A 23,496-nucleotide genomic window follows, 5' to 3' on the forward strand; every position below is an offset into this window, starting at 1 on the left:
GTGAACGGGAGAAAGACGTAACGATTCAAGATGGCGAAGGACCTGGACGAGCTCTTGGATGAGGTCGAGTCCAAGTTTTGCAGACCAGACCCACTCAGACTGGGCATGGTCGAGCGGCCCAGAGGCTGCGTCGGCGGCATCCTCAGCAACGACCGGAACCAAGCCGAAGCGAAAGAGAATCTCAGGTTAACAGGCGGGAGGGGTGAGCTGTCCTGGTAAAGCCTGCTACACGCCCTAAAGCCGCCCGCTGCCCACGATCTCCAGCTCCTCTCCCTACTCGGGCCGAGATCCTCAGCTCCCACTCCTAGGGCAGCATACACGTCAATTCCCTGTCCGAGAGGATTTGGGCATTTCTTAGCAAGGACCAGCGATCCGCCCGTGAGAGCCCTCAGCCAGTCTCTTTCACCTAGACAGGTCCCGGGGGCCCAAATGGAGCGGGGGAGTGCGAGGTGCAGCTTTGGGGTCCTCTCCTGAGACCCGCCCTAGAGGGCCACTCTGACCAGGGTGTTTGCCTTAGCGTGAGTCCTCATCCCACTGTAAGATTCGTTCGTGCAGAGAACCTCAGTCTATCGCCTCTGACCCAATTCCCCAGGCAGAATAATCCTTGGGCCGGTTGTTCGAGAAAACGATTCCGTTCTATACTGTGTCATCATTAGCTCATTTTTTTTAAACTCAGAGAAGTGAGTAATATTAAATTTTGGATAAATAGTTAATTATTGTGAATACAATGTTAGTACAGCCACCTATCTTCTCCCAGTGGCCCCCAGGTAAGGGTCTCAGGGAATCTCAGGCATCCAAATTGAAATTTCAGACTTCTTAAGTATTCTGGGTTTTGATCCTAAAAACTACCTTTCAAATTTGTCCATCTTTTTGATTCTGTATAATCATGAAATAATAAGACTTCTTTTTCCTCAATCCCAAAAAGTCAAAATTTTTGTGTCAGAATGAATATTGCCCTTCAAAGTGATGACCTGGGAATCTCTGTAGTGACTATGTTGGAAATGTTTGTGTAATTACACAGAGGCAGCTTTGGAACAACTCAAGAAAGTCATTCTTGTCAATTTATGTCTGAGTCTGTAGTTTGGTTTTGTTTGGCCTTGATGTACAGGTGCATGATTTCCCAGAAGTATTTACCCAACATTGGTACCCAAATTATCCGACCTAACCTCTAGTGACATTTGTTTATAAAAATTGACCCTCAGAAGATAAAAACATTGAAAAGATTCTAACGTTCAGAAACAAATTCTAAAAATTAGTTAAGTACTGGGCAGTATTCTAAAAAAACAAATGTAGAGCCAACTAAAATGACTACTTTGAAGGGGCTAATACTTATTTGACTGAACAGTTATGCAAATATCACTCGTTAATTTATATATTTTTGCCTTGTATGCTGGAGGTCTTATGTACTCATTCCCAGTACATCCCACCGTCCACATTCCACAGCAATGTTATTTTGCAATTTCTTTGGTTCTTTTTATTCATTCCTTTGGGGGATGGAGAGAATTTATCAAAGAGCTTTCCAAAGCCTTCATCTTAGGAGAGCTAGCATGCAGATGGATAGGATGTCTTGGAGCATGCTGCTCAAAATAGAAAGGGCTGCTAAGGTGGATCCTCTTTAAAAACGGGTCCTTTATGCCTCTCCATGGCCTGTTCTTGCACTACTAAAATCCATCCATAATGTTTCTGGCATCCCACCCCATCTTACTACATCAAATTTTTAAGTAATACTCTTATAAAAGCTGTAGCAAACCAGTACTGCTGTTATTTGTGTGTTAAAACTTTTCATTTGGCCATGTACTTGTAAAGGTAAATTATGCAAAAAACAGCAGCAAAGGCCCTAAACCTAAAACCAAATACAGTCCCTACCTGGTATATGAGGTCAAACATTAAAATTTTATCATGAGCCAAACTGATATTAAAAATTAGGAACTGGGGAACCTGGGTGGCTCAGTCGTTGAGCGTCCGACTTCAGCTCAGGTCATGATCTCATAGTCCGTGAGTTTGAGCCCCATGTCAGGCTCTGTGCTGACCGCTCAGAGCCTGGAGCCTGCTTCAGATTCTGTGTCTCCCCCTCTCTCTGTTCCTCTCCTGCTCTCACTCTGTCTCTCACTCTCTCAAAAATAAATAAAAAAAATTTTTAAATGTTTAAAAAAAATTAGGAACCTATTTATATTATGAATTTGTTAACAGACTACCTGTCAATTGTACAGCAATGTAGCCAGTATCTCTTCCCCTTATAAGAGTTAAAATACTGAAATTGTCTCTTAAAATGATAGCTCCACAAATAATAAATGACCATGCTACATCTGGATACCAGGAACAACTGCTTATGTAAGAGGTCAAAACCTATACAATTTGTTGAAGTATTCAAATGATAAAGAGAAGGACTGGTTAGTTTAAAAAAAAAAAAACTGGGTTGAACTGCAATAGGACTAAAGTGGTTCAGGATGATACAGATGGGAATATTTACAGATAATATAACCTCCTAGATGATAGCTATAATAATAGCCAACATTTATTGAGTCATTTATATATGCTAAGTGCTTTGTATGTGTCATATCATTTAATATCCACAACCCTGTGAGGTAAATAATATTATTATCCCCATTTCACTGACCAAACTAAGTAAAAGTTACTTGCCCAAGGTCATATTTCCAGGTCTACCAGGATATTGTAGATCTAGATTTAAGCTTTTATATATACCGTTTACATTTAATTTGGGTCTGAACTGTTTGTGTGTGTGTGTGTGTGTATATTTTAGAGTATGCCTTTTACTTTTGACAAAAACTGTATCTTTAATCAAGATTAGAATATAAGAAGCCAAGTTGGGGGGGACCAATAAGTGTTTATTAACCTTTGATTAAGATTATTGTGGGGCGCCTGGGTGGCTCAGTCAGTTACGCATCCGGCTTCCGCTCAGGTCATGATCTCACAGTCTGTGGGTTCGAGCCCCGCGTCGGGCTCTGGGCTGACAGCGCAGAGCCTGGAGCCTGCTTCGGATTCTGTGTCTCCCTCTCTCTCTGCCCCTCCCCTGCTCATGCTCTGACTCTCTCTGTTTCAAAATTAATTTAAAAACATTAAAAAAAAAAGATTATTGTATTATAGGAATGCCTTGTGGCTCAGTTGGAAAAGCATGCAACTCTTGATCTTGGGGTCATGAATTCAAGCCCCATGTTGGATGTAGAGATTACTAAAAAAATAAGTAAATGAACTAAAAAAAAGATTACTGTATTATAGCATCAAAAGACCAAAAAAAAGTATTATAGGGTCCATTAAAATTTGTATGAGTTCTCACTGAAATAATGGCATTCTTTTCTTCTTTTTTTCATTTCTATAATAAAGCATAGGCAATTGTATGCATCATGAAATGGTATAACAGACCAGACTCTTATGTAAGTGTGGATCCCTAGTAGTTCTATTGGGTTCATAAAGTTTGAGTGCATCTGATTCTTGAAACTGTGAATATCCTAAAAACTAAAGGAGGAGAGAATTTCAGGAGAACAACTTAGCAACCTGCTGTCATAAAAGAAATTGAAGGAATTGGCCAAGGCCTCACAGCCTTGGGCATTTTTGAAAGATTAAAGGGGGGTGGAACTGAAAACAGCCATTAAATTTTGTGATGTAGGCAGTGTTGACATTTGAGAGAAAAGTTTCACTACAGTTGAGGGATGTAGAGGCCAGAGATAGTATATTAAACCTGGAAAAAGTCTTAAATAGTTATCTAGATCTCATTTTTACAGGTAAAATATCTGAGGTTCAGAGAGGTTAAAAAGTTTAAACTAGGTCAGTAGCTCTCAACCAGTGATGATTTTACCACTCAAGGGCATTTGGCAATGTCTTGGCATATTTGTCACAACTGGGGAGGGGTATGCTACTGGCATCTATTGAGTAGAAGTTAGGGATGCTATAAAACATCCTGCAGTGCACAACAGCCCTGCTTCTACCACCACCACCACCACCACACACACACACACACACACACACACACACACACACCAAAGAATGATGTGGTCCCAAATGTCAGTAGTTCTATGTTTGAGAAACCCTCACCCAGATCACCATCCCATATATTTGTGAGAGAGTAGAAATAATGGATATAGACTTCAGGAGTGAGTGAGAGGGTGGCAGCTTAAGAGAATTTTTGGAGTCCTGTATATATTTGTAAGTCAAGGGAACAAGCCAGTATAGAGTGGAAGAATTTAAGGGTAAAAGTTATAGAGGGAACAACTGAATAGGCAAAGCCTGGAGATAGATGGAATCAGACATTCAGTGTCTGGATTTTCTTACATTGGGTTAATTACTCCAGGCAATAACAAAGAAGGATTATAATCCTGAAGTTAAGAATTTTCAGGAGCACTTGGGTAGCTCAGTTGGTTGGTTGAGCATCCAACTCCTGATTTCAGCTCAGGTCATGATCCCAAGGTCATGTGATCGAGCCCCACATCAGGCTCTGTGCTGAGTGTGAAACCTGCTGAAGATTCTCTCTCTAAAATAAATAAATAAATAAATAAATAAATAAATAAATAAAAGAATTTTCAGAGTAGATACATTTCTGAAATCAGTCTGACTAAACTTATCTTCTAAAATATATACTTTAATGGTCTAATGAAGTTATGAAGTTGATATAAAGCATCTGTAACAAACTCTAAAAAGAGTTCCTCTTGTTTAGCATTAGGTGTGCGGACTGCCCTAGATTGAATTCCAAACCTCTCTTCCCACTAGTTATATGATCTTGGGTGAGTTTCTGAATTTCTCAGTCCCTGCTTCTTCATCTGTATAGTAAGTATTCAGTAAATGTTAGCTATTAAAGAGTTTTGTGCAGTAACAGTTCATATCAATAATCCTGTGATGGCTTTCCCTGCACAAAGTAGAAAGGTAGTTGAGATATTCTGTCAAGTGAATGCTCTTGATAGATAGATAGCATAGATAGATAGATAGATATAGATCATTTGATTATATAACATTCGGCTCCTGTAGTTAAGAGATATGGTTATTGACTTACAATGGAACTCTTAGGGAAACAATTAGAAAGACTAATTAAAATTATCTTTGTTTATAATTCTCAGGTTCTACTTATAATTGTACGTATCTTGTGTTCTTTAAATAAGTGGTTGATGTAATTTAGAAAGGTAATGCCCAGCTTTCTCTTGAATATAGCTTTAAATGTCTTATTTTAAGTGTGAAATAGTAAAGTACATATGTGAATTTGTACCTAATAAACTGCATCTTTGTGTCAACAGTCTTCAACTATGTCTATAGAAGGAAAATAATTAACGTCACATTTATCCTCCTGTTATCAACTCTAATAATAAACCAATTAGACAAAATTCTTCTGATACTGACTGACTTTATCTGCACTTAAGCTTCAGCTGTTTTGTTTTCAGATCAACAGAAACATTTGCAAAAGAAGATGATCTTGACAGTCTTATTAGTGAAATATTTGAAGAGCCCAACTTTGACAAAAAACCTTTTGTAAGTCAAGTATTATAAATGTGCAGTAATTCTTTCATTATTTCAAGACATGTTTAGAATAGTCTGTAAATGTATAGAATGCACAAGTATCTGTAGTCCTTTGAATTCTGAGAAATACAATTATTTTAAAGGAATTATTCTACTCAGAGTTATAGAAAAAATAAAATACTAAAAACTCTCAGTATGTGTTTCGCTGTTCATTTCTCAGCATTTCTCAGCAAGCATGAAACTAGAAAAGCTGATAGAGCAGAAGTCAGCTCACAGATGAAATAGGTTTCTTACATTTATTTGTATACTCTAAGAACACTTTTCTAAAAGACTGAAAACGGGTACCTGGGCATCAGATCCTTGATTTCTGCTCAGGTCATGATCCGGGGTTGTGGGATTGAGCCCCATGTGGAGCCCGTTTAAGATTGTCTGTCTCTTGTGTTCTTCTCTTGTGTGTCTGTCTCTTGTGTCCCTCTACCCCTGTCTCCCTGCCCCTCTCCCCTATCCATGCTCTGTCTCTCTAAAAACAAAATAAAAATAAATAAAAGATTGAAAACAGCTTTAATTATAGAAATATGCTTAATGTTTCAGATGCAATGACATTGCTGTTATCCCATGAACATGTATGATGAGTACATTGTTTGTATTTTTATGTTTAAGTGCTTTTCTATCTATCAACTTTATAAAAAGCTTATAAAATAATATAACAGCCAGCTATATACTTACCACCCATAGTGAACATATCTTAATGTTTTGTCATATTTGCTTCTCTGGATTTATTTTTAAAGAAATAAAAATTATAGTTTAAGAACTCCAAATCCTACTCTACTGCCTTCCTTCCCACAGGTAACCTATCCTTTCCATCTATACTTTTATATTTTAATTACATACTTACATAATCCTAAACCATTTTAACTGATGTACAATAGTCCATTATGTAATTCTGCCACAGTTTGTTTACCCACTTCCCTGGTAATAGACCTTTAGATTGTGACCAGTTGTTGCATTTAGGAACATTGCTTCTTCAAATATTCTTTGCATGGCTTCTTTTATCCACGTACGAGAGTTTCTCTAGGGTGTACAAACCTAGAGGAGGAATTGCTAGGTCATAAGGTGTGCTTATCTTCAACTTTTCTACCCATTGCCAAAATGTTTTCTAAAGTGACTATACCATTTCTATTGTGGCCAGCAGTGGATGAGAGTCTGTATACGTTAATTTTTACTGGTTTGGTGAAAATACATTTGTGAAATTTAAGAGAAGGAGGCCAGATGGAAGTCTAAATTACAAGGACCACGAAGGGAAAAAAAATCTAAGAGATAAATATAATACCAGGGGCGCTTGGGTGGCTCAGTTAAGCATCTGACTCCTGATTTCAGCTCAGGTCATGATCTCATGGTTCATAAGTTGGAGCCCCACATCAGGCTCTCTGCTATCAGTCACAGAGTCCACTTCAGATCTTCTGTCCCTCTCTCTGCCATTCCCCTGCTTGTGTGCTCACGCTCGCTTGCTTGCTCTCAAAAAATAAACATAAAAAAAAGAAAGAAAAATATATTATCATAGAGGGCTTTTTTAATGTTTATTTATTTTTGAGAGAGCACAAGCTGAGGAAGGAAGAGAAAGGGAGACAGAATCTGAAGCAGCTCCAGGCGCTGAGCTGTCAGTGCAGAGCTCGAACTCACAAACTGTGAGATCATGACCCAGGCCAAAGTCAAAGTCAGACGCTCAACCAACTGAGCCACCCAAGCGCCCCTCAAAGAGGCTTTTTTTTAAGGGAGAAAATTACTAGGCAGTGGTGGTGGTAAGGATACAGGTAAGAGCCACTTTTATTTTTGGTAGCCAGACTAAAAATCAAATGACTAGTATAGAGCTTAAGATCTTTATTTCTCTAAATTTAACATTTTCTGTTCATAAGCAGATGGTAAATTAATAGGCTGATGACCTAGTTGATTAACATATCAACGTAGTAAGAATGATGAGTACTCTGCAAACAAGAATGCATCATAAATGCCAAATAGCAATGCTAATTTAATCAATAGTAGGATAAAACTGCATGATGTTCTTGTTATTCAAGGATCATCTGAACAATTTGTTACTAAGTACCATAGGGCATGTATCTGTATGTGAGGTACTATCTCTTTAATTCAAGACAGTTCAGAAGGAGACGGAAATACTTCTCTGCTTTGGCTTTAAAATACACCAAATTGTGGGGCGCCTGGGTGGCGCAGTCGGTTAAGCGTCCGACTTCAGCCAGGTCACGATCTCGCGGTCCGTGAGTTCGAGCCCCGCGTCAGGCTCTGGGCTGATGGCTCGGAGCCTGCAGCCTGTTTCCGATTCTGTGTCTCCCTCTCTCTCTGCCCCTCCCCCGTTCATGCTCTGTCTCTCTCTGTCCCAAAAATAAATTAAAAAAAAAACGTTGAAAAAAAAAATTTTTTTAAATACACTAAATTGAAATAATAATTTCTACAATTGTGGGTAGATGAACTTCTTTGCATTTTTTCTGATACTCCTTTTTTTTAGTTATTGTATCCAGTTCTCCAGATCGTGAGGGGAAAAAACAATCTAAATAAACTTCTGGAGGAGAGCAGATCTATGTAAAACATGGATTGGGTGAGGAAGAGAGGTGTCTTTGAAGAGGTATCTGTGCCCACCTTATTCTTAGCAGCTCATCTTCCAGAGAAGAGAGCACTGCTTCCTCCCCCATTGCTCACTCCTATTGAATTTCTGAACTGCTCTCAGACCCACACAAGAAAGCCCGAGAACAACAAATACTGTGCGTGCAAGCCTGGATGGTACATGAAACATGTTCCCCCAAATAAAAAAAAAAAAGACTCATCCACGTTTTTATCTTTTAGGCACGCATCAAAAATTTTTCCAGTTCTGTTTAACATCAAATAAAAAAGAAATAGTGAAACAAAATACTTCTGCCTCCGTTAAATTTCCTCACCTACTAGGTAAAATAAAGGCATGTCTCTGCATAGTTTAAATTGCATTTTCTCCATCTTACTTCCTTTCCTTGGCGGTGGTCCTGGTATGTGGTTGGTTTATGTTGTTTGGTACCATATACCAGTTAACACTTAATAAATGCTTGCTAATAATGATGATGTTATGTAACCATATAGGAACTACTGTATGGTTGTAACTAGGTAGTTCTACAATTTCCTTGAATGTCTATTGGTTGGTACCATTCCATTTGATCAAAATTAATATTTCTGAAGTTACCCAGGAGTTTGGTTAGTTTATTTTCAGTTCAGGTGAGTACCATTTACAGCCTTTAAAAATGAGTCTGAGGTTTTTTTCCTCCTCAATTGAATTTTTCCAGGATGAAGTTTTAAATAGCAGGTCCTTCATATTAAATCATTGAACTTAGTATTAACTGAAGAGTTATAAAGTGACTCTAAATCTTAGCATGCTAATAATGGCAGTATATCAGTTTCCTAGACTAAAAGCTGAGTAATTTACAAATTCCTTAGGGAGGTCTACTTCCCTTTTGCCTTTAAAAGGTTTTGATCATTGTTTTTATTTCAGTAACTTTAAAATTATACAAAATTTTTATTTAAGTCATTTAAAAAATATTCTTGTTATAAAATAAAGAATATTAGATTTTATGTTAGAATTCTTCAAGTTACCCTTGGCCTTTATTGTTTTGTTTTTTTAACAGAAATTAAAATCTAAATCTTCAGGTAATACATCTGTCAGAGCTCCCATTCAAGGCCTTGGTAAAAGGTAAGTTGAGATTGCTTTAGTGAATTATACACACTAGTGAGCAAACACTATGAGCATAGTCTAGTAGATTTTGTAAGCATTTAAACAACAGTGACATTGAACAACAAAGCACTGGTTGGTTTTCAAGAGAAAGACCAATAGCAATATCTTCGGTGTTCTTACGGTCTGTGACCCCACAGTGTAAAAGAACTTGAATGGAAGATTATTGCATTGTAAATAATTTTCTGCCACATGAAAAAAAAATAAGTGTGAACAGTTCCTCAAAATTAATGTTCTGTTATATTCTTCAGTGTTTACTTTGTCCCTTATATTATTTGGCAAACACATTTTTCTGTGACTCATTTTAACTCCTTGAGTTTTCCGGAATGTACAGGTTATATCCAATAACACAATGATCCTGGAATAAATACCTCTTCTTTGAAAGTTAGCCTGATCAGGAAAATATACTATTTGATTACAAGTATATAGAGTCAATGAGGCCAAACTCACTTCTCATGTTTTTTTATTGTAATTTTTTCTCCCATCTATTGAACACGTCTAGCTGCAGCCCAGTGTACCTTGGTGGAAGCACTGCTCCATGTGGAATTGGAACAAATACTTCACAGAGGTAGGAGGTCAGAAATAGATTATCTTTCTTAACTAGGTTTTTCCCAGTTGATACCCTGTCCTTAAAATGTAGCTCTTCTCATCTTGGCATCCAACTGTTTTGTAATGAGAGGTGTATTTTATTAGTCAGGTTAAGAACACTGTACTGAAATGTTTGTTATTCTGGGCGATAGCTGTTGAAAGCTGTGATGTTGGGTGTGTGCTGTTCATTGTGTTGATGCCCATTTCTAAGCCCCACTTGAAGTGCCTGGTTCACTCCCATCCAAGTCTGCTTTCCACAAGACACTAAGAGAGAGCTTCCGCCTTGCCATTTTTGCCTTCTGGGCAGTAGAAGCCAGTGGATGAGACAGGCAAATGTGGCCGTGCAGCTACATGATGTGTTACCCATTATCTTGGCCAAACAGCATAAGAAAGCTGGGTCTTCAGTACCCAGAAAGTTCTCAAACATAGTCGCTTGATTTTACATGCTTAAAAAGCAGAAACCCTCCTTTCTTTGTCTCTTCCCCACCCCTGACACCCACTGTCTCATTCATTACTTCTTTCAGGACAGTCTTATGGTCCTGATACCACCCACCCCATTACTGCTAGCATAGTCCATCATCATTGTCATAATGTAGGGAAACAAATTGGTTTAAGCATATCTTTCTGTTGTCCTGAGACTGTTGATTCTGTTTTTGCAGAGGCCTGTTTGTCTAGATTATTATATTTTGTCTAGTCATTTCTAAAACACTTTTCTACTTTCTGTTAATTTTTTAAGAAAAAAAAGAATGAGATATATAATTGCATGTTGACCACATTTTAGGAGGAATAATGGTTATATTGAATAATAGAAGTGGGATCTAAAACGTCATTGTAGGAGGGTTTGTAATGGTGCTGGCCTAGATCCTAGGAAGCCTAGAAAGAAAGGCCATGGGACTGAAGGGAGGTTGGGAGTGTGGGGAACCCTGTATTGGAAACACCAGGCAGCAGAATGGCTCAGATGGGCTACTAGAAGTCCCCCAGGGTGCTGTCTGCTGTAAGGGCTGTAAATAACAATTAATAGCACTTGAATCATTGTGCGTTGAGGGCCATCTATTCAAAGAATTAGAAACACAAGCTGGCCCTCACAGAAGAGTACAGTCTGCTTGCTGGCAGTCCTTACTTACCCATGTGGAGCCACTGGGACTTGTCTCCGTGTTTCCAGACCACACTCCCTCCAACCCCAGCTTCTCTCAGATCACCTAGGAACTGCAGTAGTTTCCCCGTTACCACCCACTCCTTCTTCTCTAGCTTCGCCCATATATAACATGAAGGATAATATCCCTAACATATTCTTTTGAGCACATCTCCCCTGTTCAGAGGGAAAATGAAAGCTACCATTCATCTCACATTAACTCTAGAGTCATTATTTGCTTTGCCAGATCGTGTTCTTCCTGGCTTCACCTCCAGTGAAAGCCGGGTTAGGATACTTCACTTCCACCAGAACATTTGTTATCCTCTACTTTCCACTTACATTTTTCTGCCTCTGAATGTTTTTCATATTTATTCCTTTTTCTAGAATGACTGTCCTTTCTAATGTATGTCCTTGCTGTCTTTGCTTATCTACAAATTTTTTTCTCATTCTATTTGAGCTTCTTTTTTCTTTTCTTTATATGATATTCTTAAAATGCCCAGCATGTCCCAGCCCTTATGCTAAATACTAGATGCCAAAAATAATAAATACATACATACATACATACATACATACATACATACATACATACAACCCTATCCAGGAGAGGAACTGGTAAAGAAGCAAATGATGACCCCTGCAGAGCATGAAGAGAAAGGGCCCTGATGGCAGAATGCCTGAGTTCAGATCCTTCACTGTGCCACTTGTGAGATGGGAAGCCTTGAGAGAAGGGATCTATCTTCTAAAACTTCATTTTCCTCACCTGTAAAAACTGAACATACTCCATGGAGATATCGTGAGGATTAAATGCAATGGTACATTAGAGTATGCCGATGGTGCAAAACATAGCTAAGATACTTTGAGTAATAGTTTGCAATTATTTGTGGGTCTTTCTCAAATGGCAGTGCTGCTAATCCTATATTTTCCTACTACTTTTCCATTTTATCTCAGGAAATATGTATCAGTGTTTACTTACAGGTGTCTTCTGATTTTACAAATGGTCTCTAAGATAATACATTCTGGTTCACTTCCAAAAAGTAAATATTTCATGAAGATTTTCTTTTATATAGTGTTTTTTACATGTACTTTGGTTCTAGCACAGAAGAGTCTTGCTCCAGATGGAATTTAAGTAGACAAAAGAACAGCCTATTTTTATACCTGGAGGATCCTATTAGATAATATTGACCCATGAGCATGCCAATATCCATCAAACCCCTTCCTACTTTCTGCACAGCTACAAAAGGAAAAAACACATACTGTTAGCATATATATGCATAGATAAATGTTTATATTCATGGATCTTTTCTTCCTTACCATTACAAAGATACCCTCATAGACCATCCTTTTCATAACACAGATCTATACCCACAGGAGGGTAAGGATAGACCTGTTCATATGCATGTAAAACATTTTATGTGTGAAGTACTTTATGCTGTCCAGAGCACTGTTTTAAATATGCTTATTGGTTCAACTCCACAGGAAAAAAACCAGGATGCAAAGAGAGCAAGATTTTTTAACCCCATTTTATAAATTAGGAAGTTGAGACACTGGTGTCAAATTCATTGAACACATATTAGCCACCTGTTTACTAGGTCCTAGGTTGTCAGTGATAAATAAATGCACACTTCTCTGCCCTCAGTGAGTTATCAGTCTAGATAAGAAAGACTTTAAATAGGTAATTCCACAAATAAGTATTTAATTTCCATATAATACATAATTTGAAGGGAAAGTGCAGGGTACTATAAGCATAGATAATTAGCACCCAGTTAATAGGAAGGGTTAGAGAATGCTTCCCTAAGCAAATAACATTTAACCAGACTAGAGTATGAAAAATGAATTAGCAAAGAGAGGAGACCATTAGAGCCAGAGGGCACATGGTGTTAGATGATCCCTGAGCTGGGAAGGAGTTTTGGAGTAGCACAGGACAGCCAGGTGAGCTGGAGCATAGTGAGTGGGGGAGAGAATGGTTCTTGATGGGGCTGGCAAGGTAGTTGAGGGACATTTTTGTTTGGGGTCCTGTAGCCCTCTGGAGGATTTTAGAAAATGTATTGATACATGCAGTGGAAGCCATTAGTTGTTTTGTTTGTTTGAGGAAGGGGGACTGGATTTTGTTTTTAGCAGATGGAGTGACAATCGTATTTGTATTGCTAAAGGAAGTCATTTTGGCTGCTGAATGGAACATAGATAAGAAGTTGGAGGGACAAGACTGGTGAGGACACAGGGAGACCAGTCAGCAGGTAGTAGTTATGGTGCTCCAGGAAAGAGACAGTGATGGTTGCTGTAACCTGAGTGGTGACAGTAGCTGTAGGGAAAAGGTGTCATGTCTATGCTATTTAGAATCTAGAACTGACAGAACTCAGTGTTTAAATGGCTATGGGAATTAAGAGAGAACATTGTCAAGAATGACACCCCAAGTAATGTGCCTTGCCAAGGTCACAAAAATTACTACAAATCAAGGACTCAAATATGTAACGTGTTCTTGGCCTATGATGCTTTCTAGTATACCAGTTTGCAGAAGACCATGTAATATATGCAAAAGGGATGAATCTTAGATGTTTTTTCTATTGCTGCTACTGTCATTTTCCAACTGCCAAACATCAAGGCTTCCTAGTCCGCTGTGCATATCTGACAGGATTTAACTGAGAACCAGAGTCTAAGCAGAAGACTATATTGGACTGTATTTTGGGTATTCCCATCATGAACATCTTTAAAATTGTAAAGATTATACTTACTAACTGGACAAAAGGACAAAGCTGATGGTGACAACTTGGTATTTGAGTTCCCTCCACATTTTGGAGGAAGAATTCTGACAATTTATCTTTCATTAGAATCATGCCTTTTTTTTTTTTTTTTAGAGGTGCTCTAATATGTACATAGTTATGAGAGAGAAATGTATTTAAGCCCTAAAAATAAGCACTTATTTACATGCCAAGAGCATAAAGGAAATTGAGTCTAATTTTCCATATGTTTTATTTGTCTGATTTCTAGCTGAAGCTCTGGTTTGGGAGTAATGCTGAATGAATTTAGAGTGTAAAGATTTGAGTCTTTTACCCAGTTGGTGGAAAGAAGAAAGAGTAGTAGCAGGAAGCATGGTGGCATTAGTAAAGTATAGATAAAACCAAAGTGTTATTTTCAAGCCAGATCGAATTTTACTCTCCTATTTTTTAAACTACTTGTAAGACTGGATTATTTCATAGGCTGCTACTAATTATGATCTAATAGAGTGAATCGTAGCAGCAGAATGATTTCTTAGCTGCAAGTTAGTTTTATTTTTCTCACAGGGCAGTGTTTGTAGGAAAATGTGGTAGTGTGAGTAGATTTGAATAAACTACTAAATTTTAAATTAAATTAAAAAGCTATATTTAACATTATGGTTGAGATTTTACACATACAAAATGTCAGGAGATTCTGAATTATAGTTCCCGCAACAGCAATAATTTAGCCAAATTGCACATATGTATTAAGGCATTAAAGTTAACACTCTGTGCAATCATGTAATAAACTACATATGCATAAGAAAGCAAGTTACGGCAGCTTTGGGAATCATCATTTTGCATTTCCTGACTTGTACGTTCAAACTCCAAGTTCAAATACGTACGAATGTAATTGTGTTAAATTGCCATATGTACAAATACAACCCTATAAATTGTTAACAGTTTGAAAGAAAATACAGAATTGTTTATGAAACTTGTATAGATTTTGAGTGTTTATTTTTTTATGAGTAATCGTTTTTAAAATTAAAGCATTTATTTTCAAAGAAATTGTCAGCACAAAAAATATTCGCGATTTTAAAGTTACCATATCTGAATTTTAGAGAGAAGTGGAAATATATATAATGATGGGGTTTTTTTATTATTTTTTAATTGCAAATGTCTTGAATGCTTATTTTAAAAAATAAAAACGAAATTTAAAAATGTATGAAGAGAAAGGTAATAATCTTCTCTCCCCTCCATTCCCACTACCCCTGAGGCAGCCAGTGTTAGTCGCATAGTATATAACCTTCCACACTTTTCTCCATGTTCTTCCAAACCTGCAAACACCTATATAGGAAATTTTTTCGGTTGTTTTTACAAAAATAGGATCATGCCATATATGTTAACTGTGCACCTTACTTTAGACATCCCTCTAGGTCAATAGATAAATCTAATTCTCTTTATCATCCAGCTACCTAATATTCCATAGTATAAATATATTTCATGTTGTTCAGTCTTTTCCCTTTTTAATAGGTATCCAGGTGCTATCCTGTTTTTGCCACTTCAGCAGTGCTGCAGTTCAGTACAGATTCTTGATAAATGCTTATATACTGATGTTTTTGTTTATATGTAATAGGTGCCCAAAAATGGGGTTGCTAGTGCAACAGCTAGCAATAATTTTGATTTTAAGATAGTGCTAAGATTTTTCCCAAAAGGTTATAGCAATTTACATACCCACCAGGAGTGTCTGAAAGTGCTAGATTAAAACATTTATTTGTGGTTGCTTTAAATTTTCATTATGTTATTTTTTAACTATTTAACAAACACTATGCCAGGCACTGTTATTAGCACTTTACCGGTATTAACTCATTAGGTCCCAATAATAATTCTAGGAGGTATAGAAGTATTCTTATTACCCCCATTTTATAGGTGGGAAACTGAGTCACAATGAAGTTTTTTGACTACAGCTAGTAAATAGTAGAATCACATTTGAAGCTAGGCAGTCTATCTCCACGTCTATACTATGATGCCTGTATTAGAGAGATTGAATATATTTTTAAGGGTTTTTTGTTGTTGTTGTCACTTGTAAGCACTCTTTTATAGCGTTAAGTATTCAGCAACGTGTTGAAAATATTTTCTTCCACTCTATCACCACTGGTCTTTTCACTTTGTTTTTGGTATCTTAAAGCCTCTTTTTATTTCCTTTTAATTTTTAGATGATCAAATGTGTATCTACATTTGTTTAATTTTTTTTAATGTTTATTTATTTTTAAGAGAGAGAGAGAGAAAATGAATGAGCGGGGGAGGGGCAGAGAGAGAGGGAGACACAGAATCCAAAGCAGGCTCCAGGCTCCAAGCTGTCAGCACAGAGCCCGACTCGGGGCTCGAACCCACAAAGACATGAGATCATGCCCTGAGCTGAAGTATGGCACTTAACCAACTGAGCCACACAGGTACCCCGTACATTGATTCTAGTTTTTAAATACTTCAAACAGTGGAGGAAATGTCTTCTTTTTTAAAGTAAATCACAGTCACTATACAAATCAAATTGTTTGCAGCAGCATTTCATAAGTATTTCCACATATTGTCATTTTACTCCTAAACTTACTGTGTAGTATGAGTTTTGAGAAACGTGACATTTCAATTCCTCACATTTTCAGTAAGCACCTAGTACCTGTTAAGTGTCATTCCAGTCATTCTACCCTCTTTCTCCTGTATCATCAGTGTTTTTCTTTTCTCTGCATCTTTACCATCAACATAAAAATATGCTTTTTTTCCTGGCTTCTTAAATATAACCTTCTCTTAATCCGTTTTCTTAACCACCTCTCACTCCCTTTAAAGAACCTGCTCAGATGTACTTCTCAGTGAGGCCTGTGCAGACTACTCTACTTAAAATTGCAATCCGCTCCCTCCCGATACTCCCAATTTTATTTACTTATCATTTCAAAAACTGGAAACACTTTTCACCTTCTAACATACTATATTATTTAGTTATTATGAGTATTGTTTATTTCTTCTCTCATTAGAATCTAAGCTCCATGAGGACAGAGTATTATCAGCACATAGTATGCTTTGGGTAAATATCTTTTAAGTGACTGAATGAATACATTAATGCCAAATAGTGGGGCAACTGAAGCAAGTAAGATACTGTCCCAGCATTTAAGTAGCTTATGGGGTGATAGATTTATTTCCATATAATGTGGCAAATTCTGTGATAGGGGCACCCCTGGAATTTTCAATAGGAAGGGAAGCAACTTAAAGAAGTTATCCTAAGTGAAGATCTCCCTCAGACACAATTTGAAAACCACTGAACTAAAAGATCTGCACATCCCTTTTGTCTGTCTTATATCTGTACAGTATGCATGTGTGTGTGTGTATCAGTATGTAAGATCTTAGTAAAATATTTAGGTTTGTACAGAAATCAAACTTGCAAGTTTGTGCAGAAATTTAACCTGAAAATTTTTACCTGAAAAATAATCAGTCCTTTAGTTAAAAAATAAGATGTAATCATATTAATCTTTACTTTTCTGTTGTTTACTCAGTCATCTCTAATATGTGGTGTATCCTATTAATAAATCATGAGAATTCCCTATTTAATTTTACCAGTAATCTTTAATGTACTGTTCTTTTTCTCTGAACAGAGCTTGTGACCATCTGCGTTGTGTAGCATGTGATTTCTGGGTAGTAAGCTACGACGACTTTATGTGGGACAAATCATGCGATTATCTGTTTTTCAGGTATGTTTCCAGAGAACTTCCCTCTGTGAAAAAACGTACCAGTATACCTTTTTATTTCTTATTTTGTTCTAACGTCTCTTGGTGGACTTGGCAAGATCATGTAGCCTCCACCTCTTGACCATTTCATCTCTCCATCTGCTGTCAGGCTATGTGATGATTTGTTACTTCTGGCAGGAGTGTAGAAAGAGCCTCCTCACTGATTTTTCTGCCTACCTTCTCTTCTTTCTGACCACCCTTTCCTTGCTGAGAATTAAAGCATAACTCTGAGTGTGCCATTCTCTTGCCCAAAAGTCTTCTGCTTATGGAAGCATGTCCAGGTTCCTTAGTACAGAGCAAGACGCTTCACAAGCCAGCCCCCATCTGTCTGTCATCCACCTTGCCCTTCCCCAGTTTACTTCTCACCTTCACAAGATTTTTGCTGCGTCAGAGTACTCAGTACTGCCATTTCTTCAGACAATGCAAGCTCTTCCCGTCCTGGGACACCTTCCCACCATCCCACCATTTATCTACTTAAACCTGAACTGCCCCTCAGGGTACAGTTCATTGCGTGTCTTCCATGATTCCCTCACTACTCCTGTCAACTTGGAAGTAATTTCTTTTTTTCCTGTGTCTCCACAGCACTTTGTACCTATCATAGCACTCACTGGAATAGAAGATTGAAAATCTTAGTTGGTATACGTCTGCCTTCCTCCTTGTGCTCAGGATAGTGTCTTACTCATATTTTGCAGTTTGCACATTCTTTTTTTTTTTTTATGTTTATTTACTTTTGAGAGAGAGAGTGCACTGGTGTGAGTGGCAGAAGGGCAGAGAGAGAGAATCCCAAGCAGGCTCCTCGCTGTCAGCGCAGAGCCCGATACGGGGCTCAAACTCATGAACCGTGAAATCATGACCTGAGCTGAAATCAAGAGTCAAACCCTTAACTGACTGAGCTACCCAGGTGCCCCACAGTGTGTAAATTCTTGAATACTTACACCATACCTAACATTTTTAAGATGATGTAAGTTATAAAAATGTATCTGAATTGTACATCACATTTTCAAATAAAAATTAAGAGCTGAAAACTAATAAAAGCGCATAAGGTATGCATTTTGCACTCCCCCTCCCCCGCCCAAACCTGGGCCTGAATAAGAATTGTATTTTCTGATACAAGTAATCAGAATACATTGCAGCTGTCTCCAGTAGTGAAGAGAAGGAAAAAGGTGAGAGTTTCTTCTGCACCTCTTTTGGCAGCCATTCTCACGTAAATCCATAGGAATCTTCTCTACTTGAATTATTTTTAAACTGTCTCACATCAAACCGCTTTCAAAATCTTATGAAAACTTTGAATCCTCTCCACAAAACTTCAAATATACAAGTACATGGAAAAATTACAATTTGAGAGGTTTCACATTTCCCAACCCAAATAAAGCCTAGTAAAGTCCCCAAATCCCAGATCAGGTTAGCCCACTTGTTAATTCTAGAGTTGGAAAAGTTAGCTTGTGATTTCAGATCCATTTTGCCATTTCTGACTTTTCTCAATCCTGTGCTCTATACTAATTTCCGGTTAATGTAATGAGTGGTCAGTAACCCCCATATGTCACCATTATAAACCATAAATTTTTATAAAACTAGTGTAGAATAATAGAATGCATGTAGTATCAATCCTGGGATGAGCCCTCTGTGACTGAGTAGAGGGAGGTAAAATAGTGATGTATTCAGGGGGAAAGCTAGGAAATGGAAGATTTTTCACATTTGATGACCTAGCTGTCTGAATGAGGATGTGATCTACAGAAAGTAAAGGACTGGAGGGAAGATGAAACACTTGAGGAGGGTAGGGAATCACAGCTGAAGAAAAGCACAAGTAGGTGGTCACCAAAGAAGGCAAGTTAAAACGTTTGCAGGATGCCATTAATTGCCTGACAGAACACAGGGAACCATTTATAGTGGTATCAGTCTGTACCTTGGTTTGTTTTATTGTCCTTATTTTATAGATGAGAGAAATAGTTTATTCTAGCTTTGACAAGTTCTGGAATTTTCAAAGAGAAGTATAAGCTCTATTTGATCATCCTGCCATAATAGCTAAATAAAATTCTTTTGTTTTTCTACTAAATCATTTTCTTTACAGAAAATTATATTTCTAAGCTTTTTTTTGTTTATTTTGAGAAAGAGAGAGAGAACAAGTGGAGGAGGAGCAGAGAGAGAAGGAGACAGAGGATCCAAAGCAGGCTCTGTGCTGACAGCAGAGAGCCCAACGTAGGGCTCAAACTCGCAAACCATGAGATCATGACCTGAGCCAAAGTCGAATGCTTAACTGACTGAGCCCCCCAACAGGGACCCCTCTAAGCTTTTAAGATATGTGCTTCCTTAAAAAAATTCAGAATACATTAATTAGTTTCCTGGCTATTCATGATTCCTGCTCATAAAATCTCCAATTAAGGATTCAGTCAAGTATCAAATGTTAAATTTGTCACAATATATTACAGCTTGAATAAAGAACTTTTTTTTCTTCATTTAACCACTTAGTTTTCATTAAACACAGTTTTGTGGAGTTTTTTCCTTTCTGATAAAACTTAGATTATTCATTTCTTCCCCTAGTTTGCTGTAACACTTACCTAGTCAAAGTGTCAGTTTCCTGAAAACAAAGTTGGCCAGGAAAATCTCTGAGATTTTGTTAGGTTCAAACCTAAATTATGCCTGGGTTTAGTACAATACAGTACTGAGTATGGTGCCCACTGGCCACCAGAGGGCACTTTGTAGCCTGCCTTCCATTGCAGTGACCTCAAAAGTAATAGCACTTTTTGTCTCTTTTTTTAATATTTATACTGTGTTTCATAATTTTGCTTTGTACTTTTTCATCACTTCATTTTGAATTTTTCCTTTTTTTCTGTTACATAAATTTGATACATTGATTATCATGAAAACCATAATTGATTTTCAGTTAATTAAACAAATTAACTTCTTTTTTTTTTATAGTAGCATCAAGTCAGATAGTTATCATTTTTTATAATGGTCCTGCCCATTGATTTAATTGTTTTAACATTACTGACAGGGGCTTCTGGATGGCTCAGTCAGTTAAGCATGCGACTTTGGCTCAGTTCATGATCTCACAATTTGTGAGTTCGAGCCCCATGTCAGGCTGTGTGCTGACAGCTCAGAGCCTGGAGCCTGCTTCAGGTTCTGTGTCTCCCTCTCTCTCTGCTCCTCCCCCAGCTCATGCTCTGTCTCTCTGTCTCTCTCAAAAATGAATAAACATTAATGCAGCATAGACATTTATTCTGTTGCTAATAGTATATCTTGCTGATAAATGAAAGATACAGTATTAGTTCAACAAATAGAAAAAACAGGCACTTTTTCTCTATTAATGAGAAATTGCTATAGTTAACCCATCAGAAGCCTATTGTCTTTATGCCTCTTATGTGCCTTCCACTGACCGTATTGCAGGCTTTTAAAAATATGGTATAGGTGAGTATTTGAGGTAGGAGATGAACCACCATCCCTCCTACTCTCTTCTCATATCATGTCATCTCTGATAAGACAAAGCCACTATGCTAAAATCTTCATTTTTTATTAATAGGAACAACATGCCAGAATTCCACAAATTAAGAACAAAGTTGGTAAAGAAGAAAGGAACACGGGCATATGCCTGCCAGTGCAGCTGGAGAACTATTGAAGAACTGACTGACCTTCAGACCGATCATCAGCTTCGTTGGGTTTGTGGTAAACATTAAGAATACAAACTTTTTGTGTTTAAACAAATGTATCCGTGAGAGCAATCTCCACTAATCATCATCATATTTAGGTAAAGGTACATAGCAGTATCATGCCCTTTGGAAAAAGACAGGAAATTTCATTTAATGGCTATACAGCATAGATTTTCAAAGACCAAATGGACTTGAGAAGATAATGTGTCCAATAATTTTGGAATTATTTCTTTTCGATATATGGGCATTTTACTTAGTAAATAAGATAGCAGTTCATCCAAATTCTTTGCTAACCTATCTCCTATTAAATGGAAGTTTAATTATGATGTTTTATACAAACATATAGCCATTCATTAGCAACTGCAGTATTAGTCACTGCTAATACATTTGCTAAATATTCCTCACGTATAATATTTAAAGGGGATAAAGCCAGCCAGTGTAGAGAGGTCACTGAGAGGTGTATACATCATCCCCTCCGGTCAAATCTATTGTTGCCAAAGATCATAATTTATACATGGCAGAAACCATGTGATCAGTGGCTCACTGAAGGATTTTTAGGAGTACTGGTATGCTGTAAATGAAAACACTGCCTATATCTGACCTTACCTCAACAACTCACAGTGATATGCATAATAATGATAAATATGTATTACTAGTTTTAACTTATTTCTTCTTTTGTTGATTTAGATATCAAAAGTTACTTAGTTTGCTCTTTTAACAAATAATCCATTTATATATAAAAAAAATTTTTTTCGATGCACCTAAAATCACAAGGAAAAATCCTAATACAGATAGATCATTGTTAGATTTTTTCCAAGTACTTTCTAGCCTTCAGTGCCTAAAATTCCATCAAGTGAACATCAAGTAAGATATTTTCTCAGGCAGCCTGTTGATTTTTTGGTAGGATCAGGTTAATATATTATTTACTACAGGAGTGCATGAAAGAGAGATAAAGCATAATTGAACCAACAGGTGATCTGTTAGGCTTCTCCTTTACATCACTGAGACTTGAGAAACCCTACAATAGCAGCCCATTCAGGAAGTCAGTTACCTAAAAACTATCAGTTCCCAGCACCATCAAGAAATTTTGGGGGCTTTGCAATCTACCATAAGCTCTTTATTGCATGTGTCTAAGATATCAATCAAATGTGTGACACAAGGTATGCTGAAAGAGAGTAATTGAAGCAAAGTTGTGATTGCTTAGTCTTAAGCTGAATCCATTCCAGTCACCTGATTCAAGTAAGAAGAAAGATCAGCCATTAAAATCCTTTTCCTAGCCGTGACACATTTGCTTACCTGTAAAACTTACTCTAGTAGGTCTAGCATTGCAACGGAACACATAGTGAACTCATAGTGGCAGATGCTTACATTTTTGTATTGACAATGTATACAGACCTTACTTACTTTATTTTTGAATAAAAAGTTTTTACTCCCTAAAATTTTATCTGTGTGTAATTATATGAGAAACAAGGGGATTTGATTGAGAAACCATTGGTCATAATGATGACGTTTTCTTTATATTCAAATGTGCAAATTTACTAAATCATTAATTTGAAATTTTTTTTCTTTTTTATTGTTTCATACCTATTCTATATCCTAGATACGTTGCTCATGTTTGACATTCCATAACATAATTCCCCAATGTCAGAAATGTATATATGAGCTCACATTGTTGTTGGCAGTTGTACAATCTGTAATCTAAAATGTAGAAAGAATATTATGTTTGTATACTGATGGATAAATAATTTAAGCCAAAATGCAACTATTTTAGTAACAATGCATAAGAAAAGTATAGTTTCTGATAAGTTATAATTTTAAAATGCAAAGTCTATAAAACTTTCAAGATGTTTTGCCTATTTGTTTTCAATATTTCTCATTTTCTACTTTAGCAATTACCTATTTTTTGTCAAGCTAGGTAGCTACTTTCCTTGAGCTGTATTATACTCTCAGATCCTTATCCTGCCTAGAATAATAAATAAATAATAAATCCTGCCTATAAATAATAAATAGCTTTATTCTGTATTTAGTTGTTTTATTTCATAGTAAAATATTCATATGAGGATTAATTTGAAATAATTTCGGTAATTTCTTTTAAAATGATAACAAGAGTTTCAAACCATCCAGTTGAGCAGAGAATTTATTTATTTACATTGGAGAAGAGAAACATGCCATAAGTTTAAGTGTGTGTGTGTACATGTATGATTAAAGAGCAGTGGTATTTTTTTTCTAATGTGAAAAAGAGTCTCACTCCACAAGACCAATTTTTTTGTTTCATATATCAGTAATCTCCACGTTTTGATATAAAAACTTCCTGTTTCTTTATCAAGTGCCATGGCAACATCATCGAAAATACTTAGAGGTAAACTGTGAGCCATAACCTTGGAACAGACAAAAACAACTCATGTAGCTCCTTTTTCACCTGTATTCTATGATTTTCATTATTTAT

General features: G+C 37.0%; 1 protein-coding gene across 2 annotated transcripts; it reads left to right on the forward strand.

Annotated features, from left to right (window-relative positions):
* Positions 1-23,072, forward strand: CFAP418 (cilia and flagella associated protein 418). Of its 2 annotated transcripts, XM_049633081.1 has the most exons (6): positions 1-185; positions 5,385-5,472; positions 9,120-9,184; positions 9,726-9,791; positions 17,275-17,370; positions 20,924-23,072. In XM_049633081.1, exons 1-6 carry the CDS (start codon positions 31-33, stop codon positions 21,075-21,077), a joined length of 624 nt encoding a protein of 207 aa, XP_049489038.1. In that variant the 5' UTR covers positions 1-30; the 3' UTR covers positions 21,078-23,072. The 2 variants fall into 2 exon arrangements, with proteins under 2 accessions (XP_049489038.1, XP_049489039.1); XM_049633082.1 differs by lacking the exon at positions 17,275-17,370.
* The last annotated feature ends 424 nt before the right edge of the window (positions 23,073-23,496 follow it).

This window comes from Panthera uncia, chromosome F2, assembly GCF_023721935.1.
Source record: "Panthera uncia isolate 11264 chromosome F2, Puncia_PCG_1.0, whole genome shotgun sequence".
In the NCBI taxonomy this organism is placed as follows: Eukaryota; Metazoa; Chordata; class Mammalia; order Carnivora; family Felidae; genus Panthera; species Panthera uncia.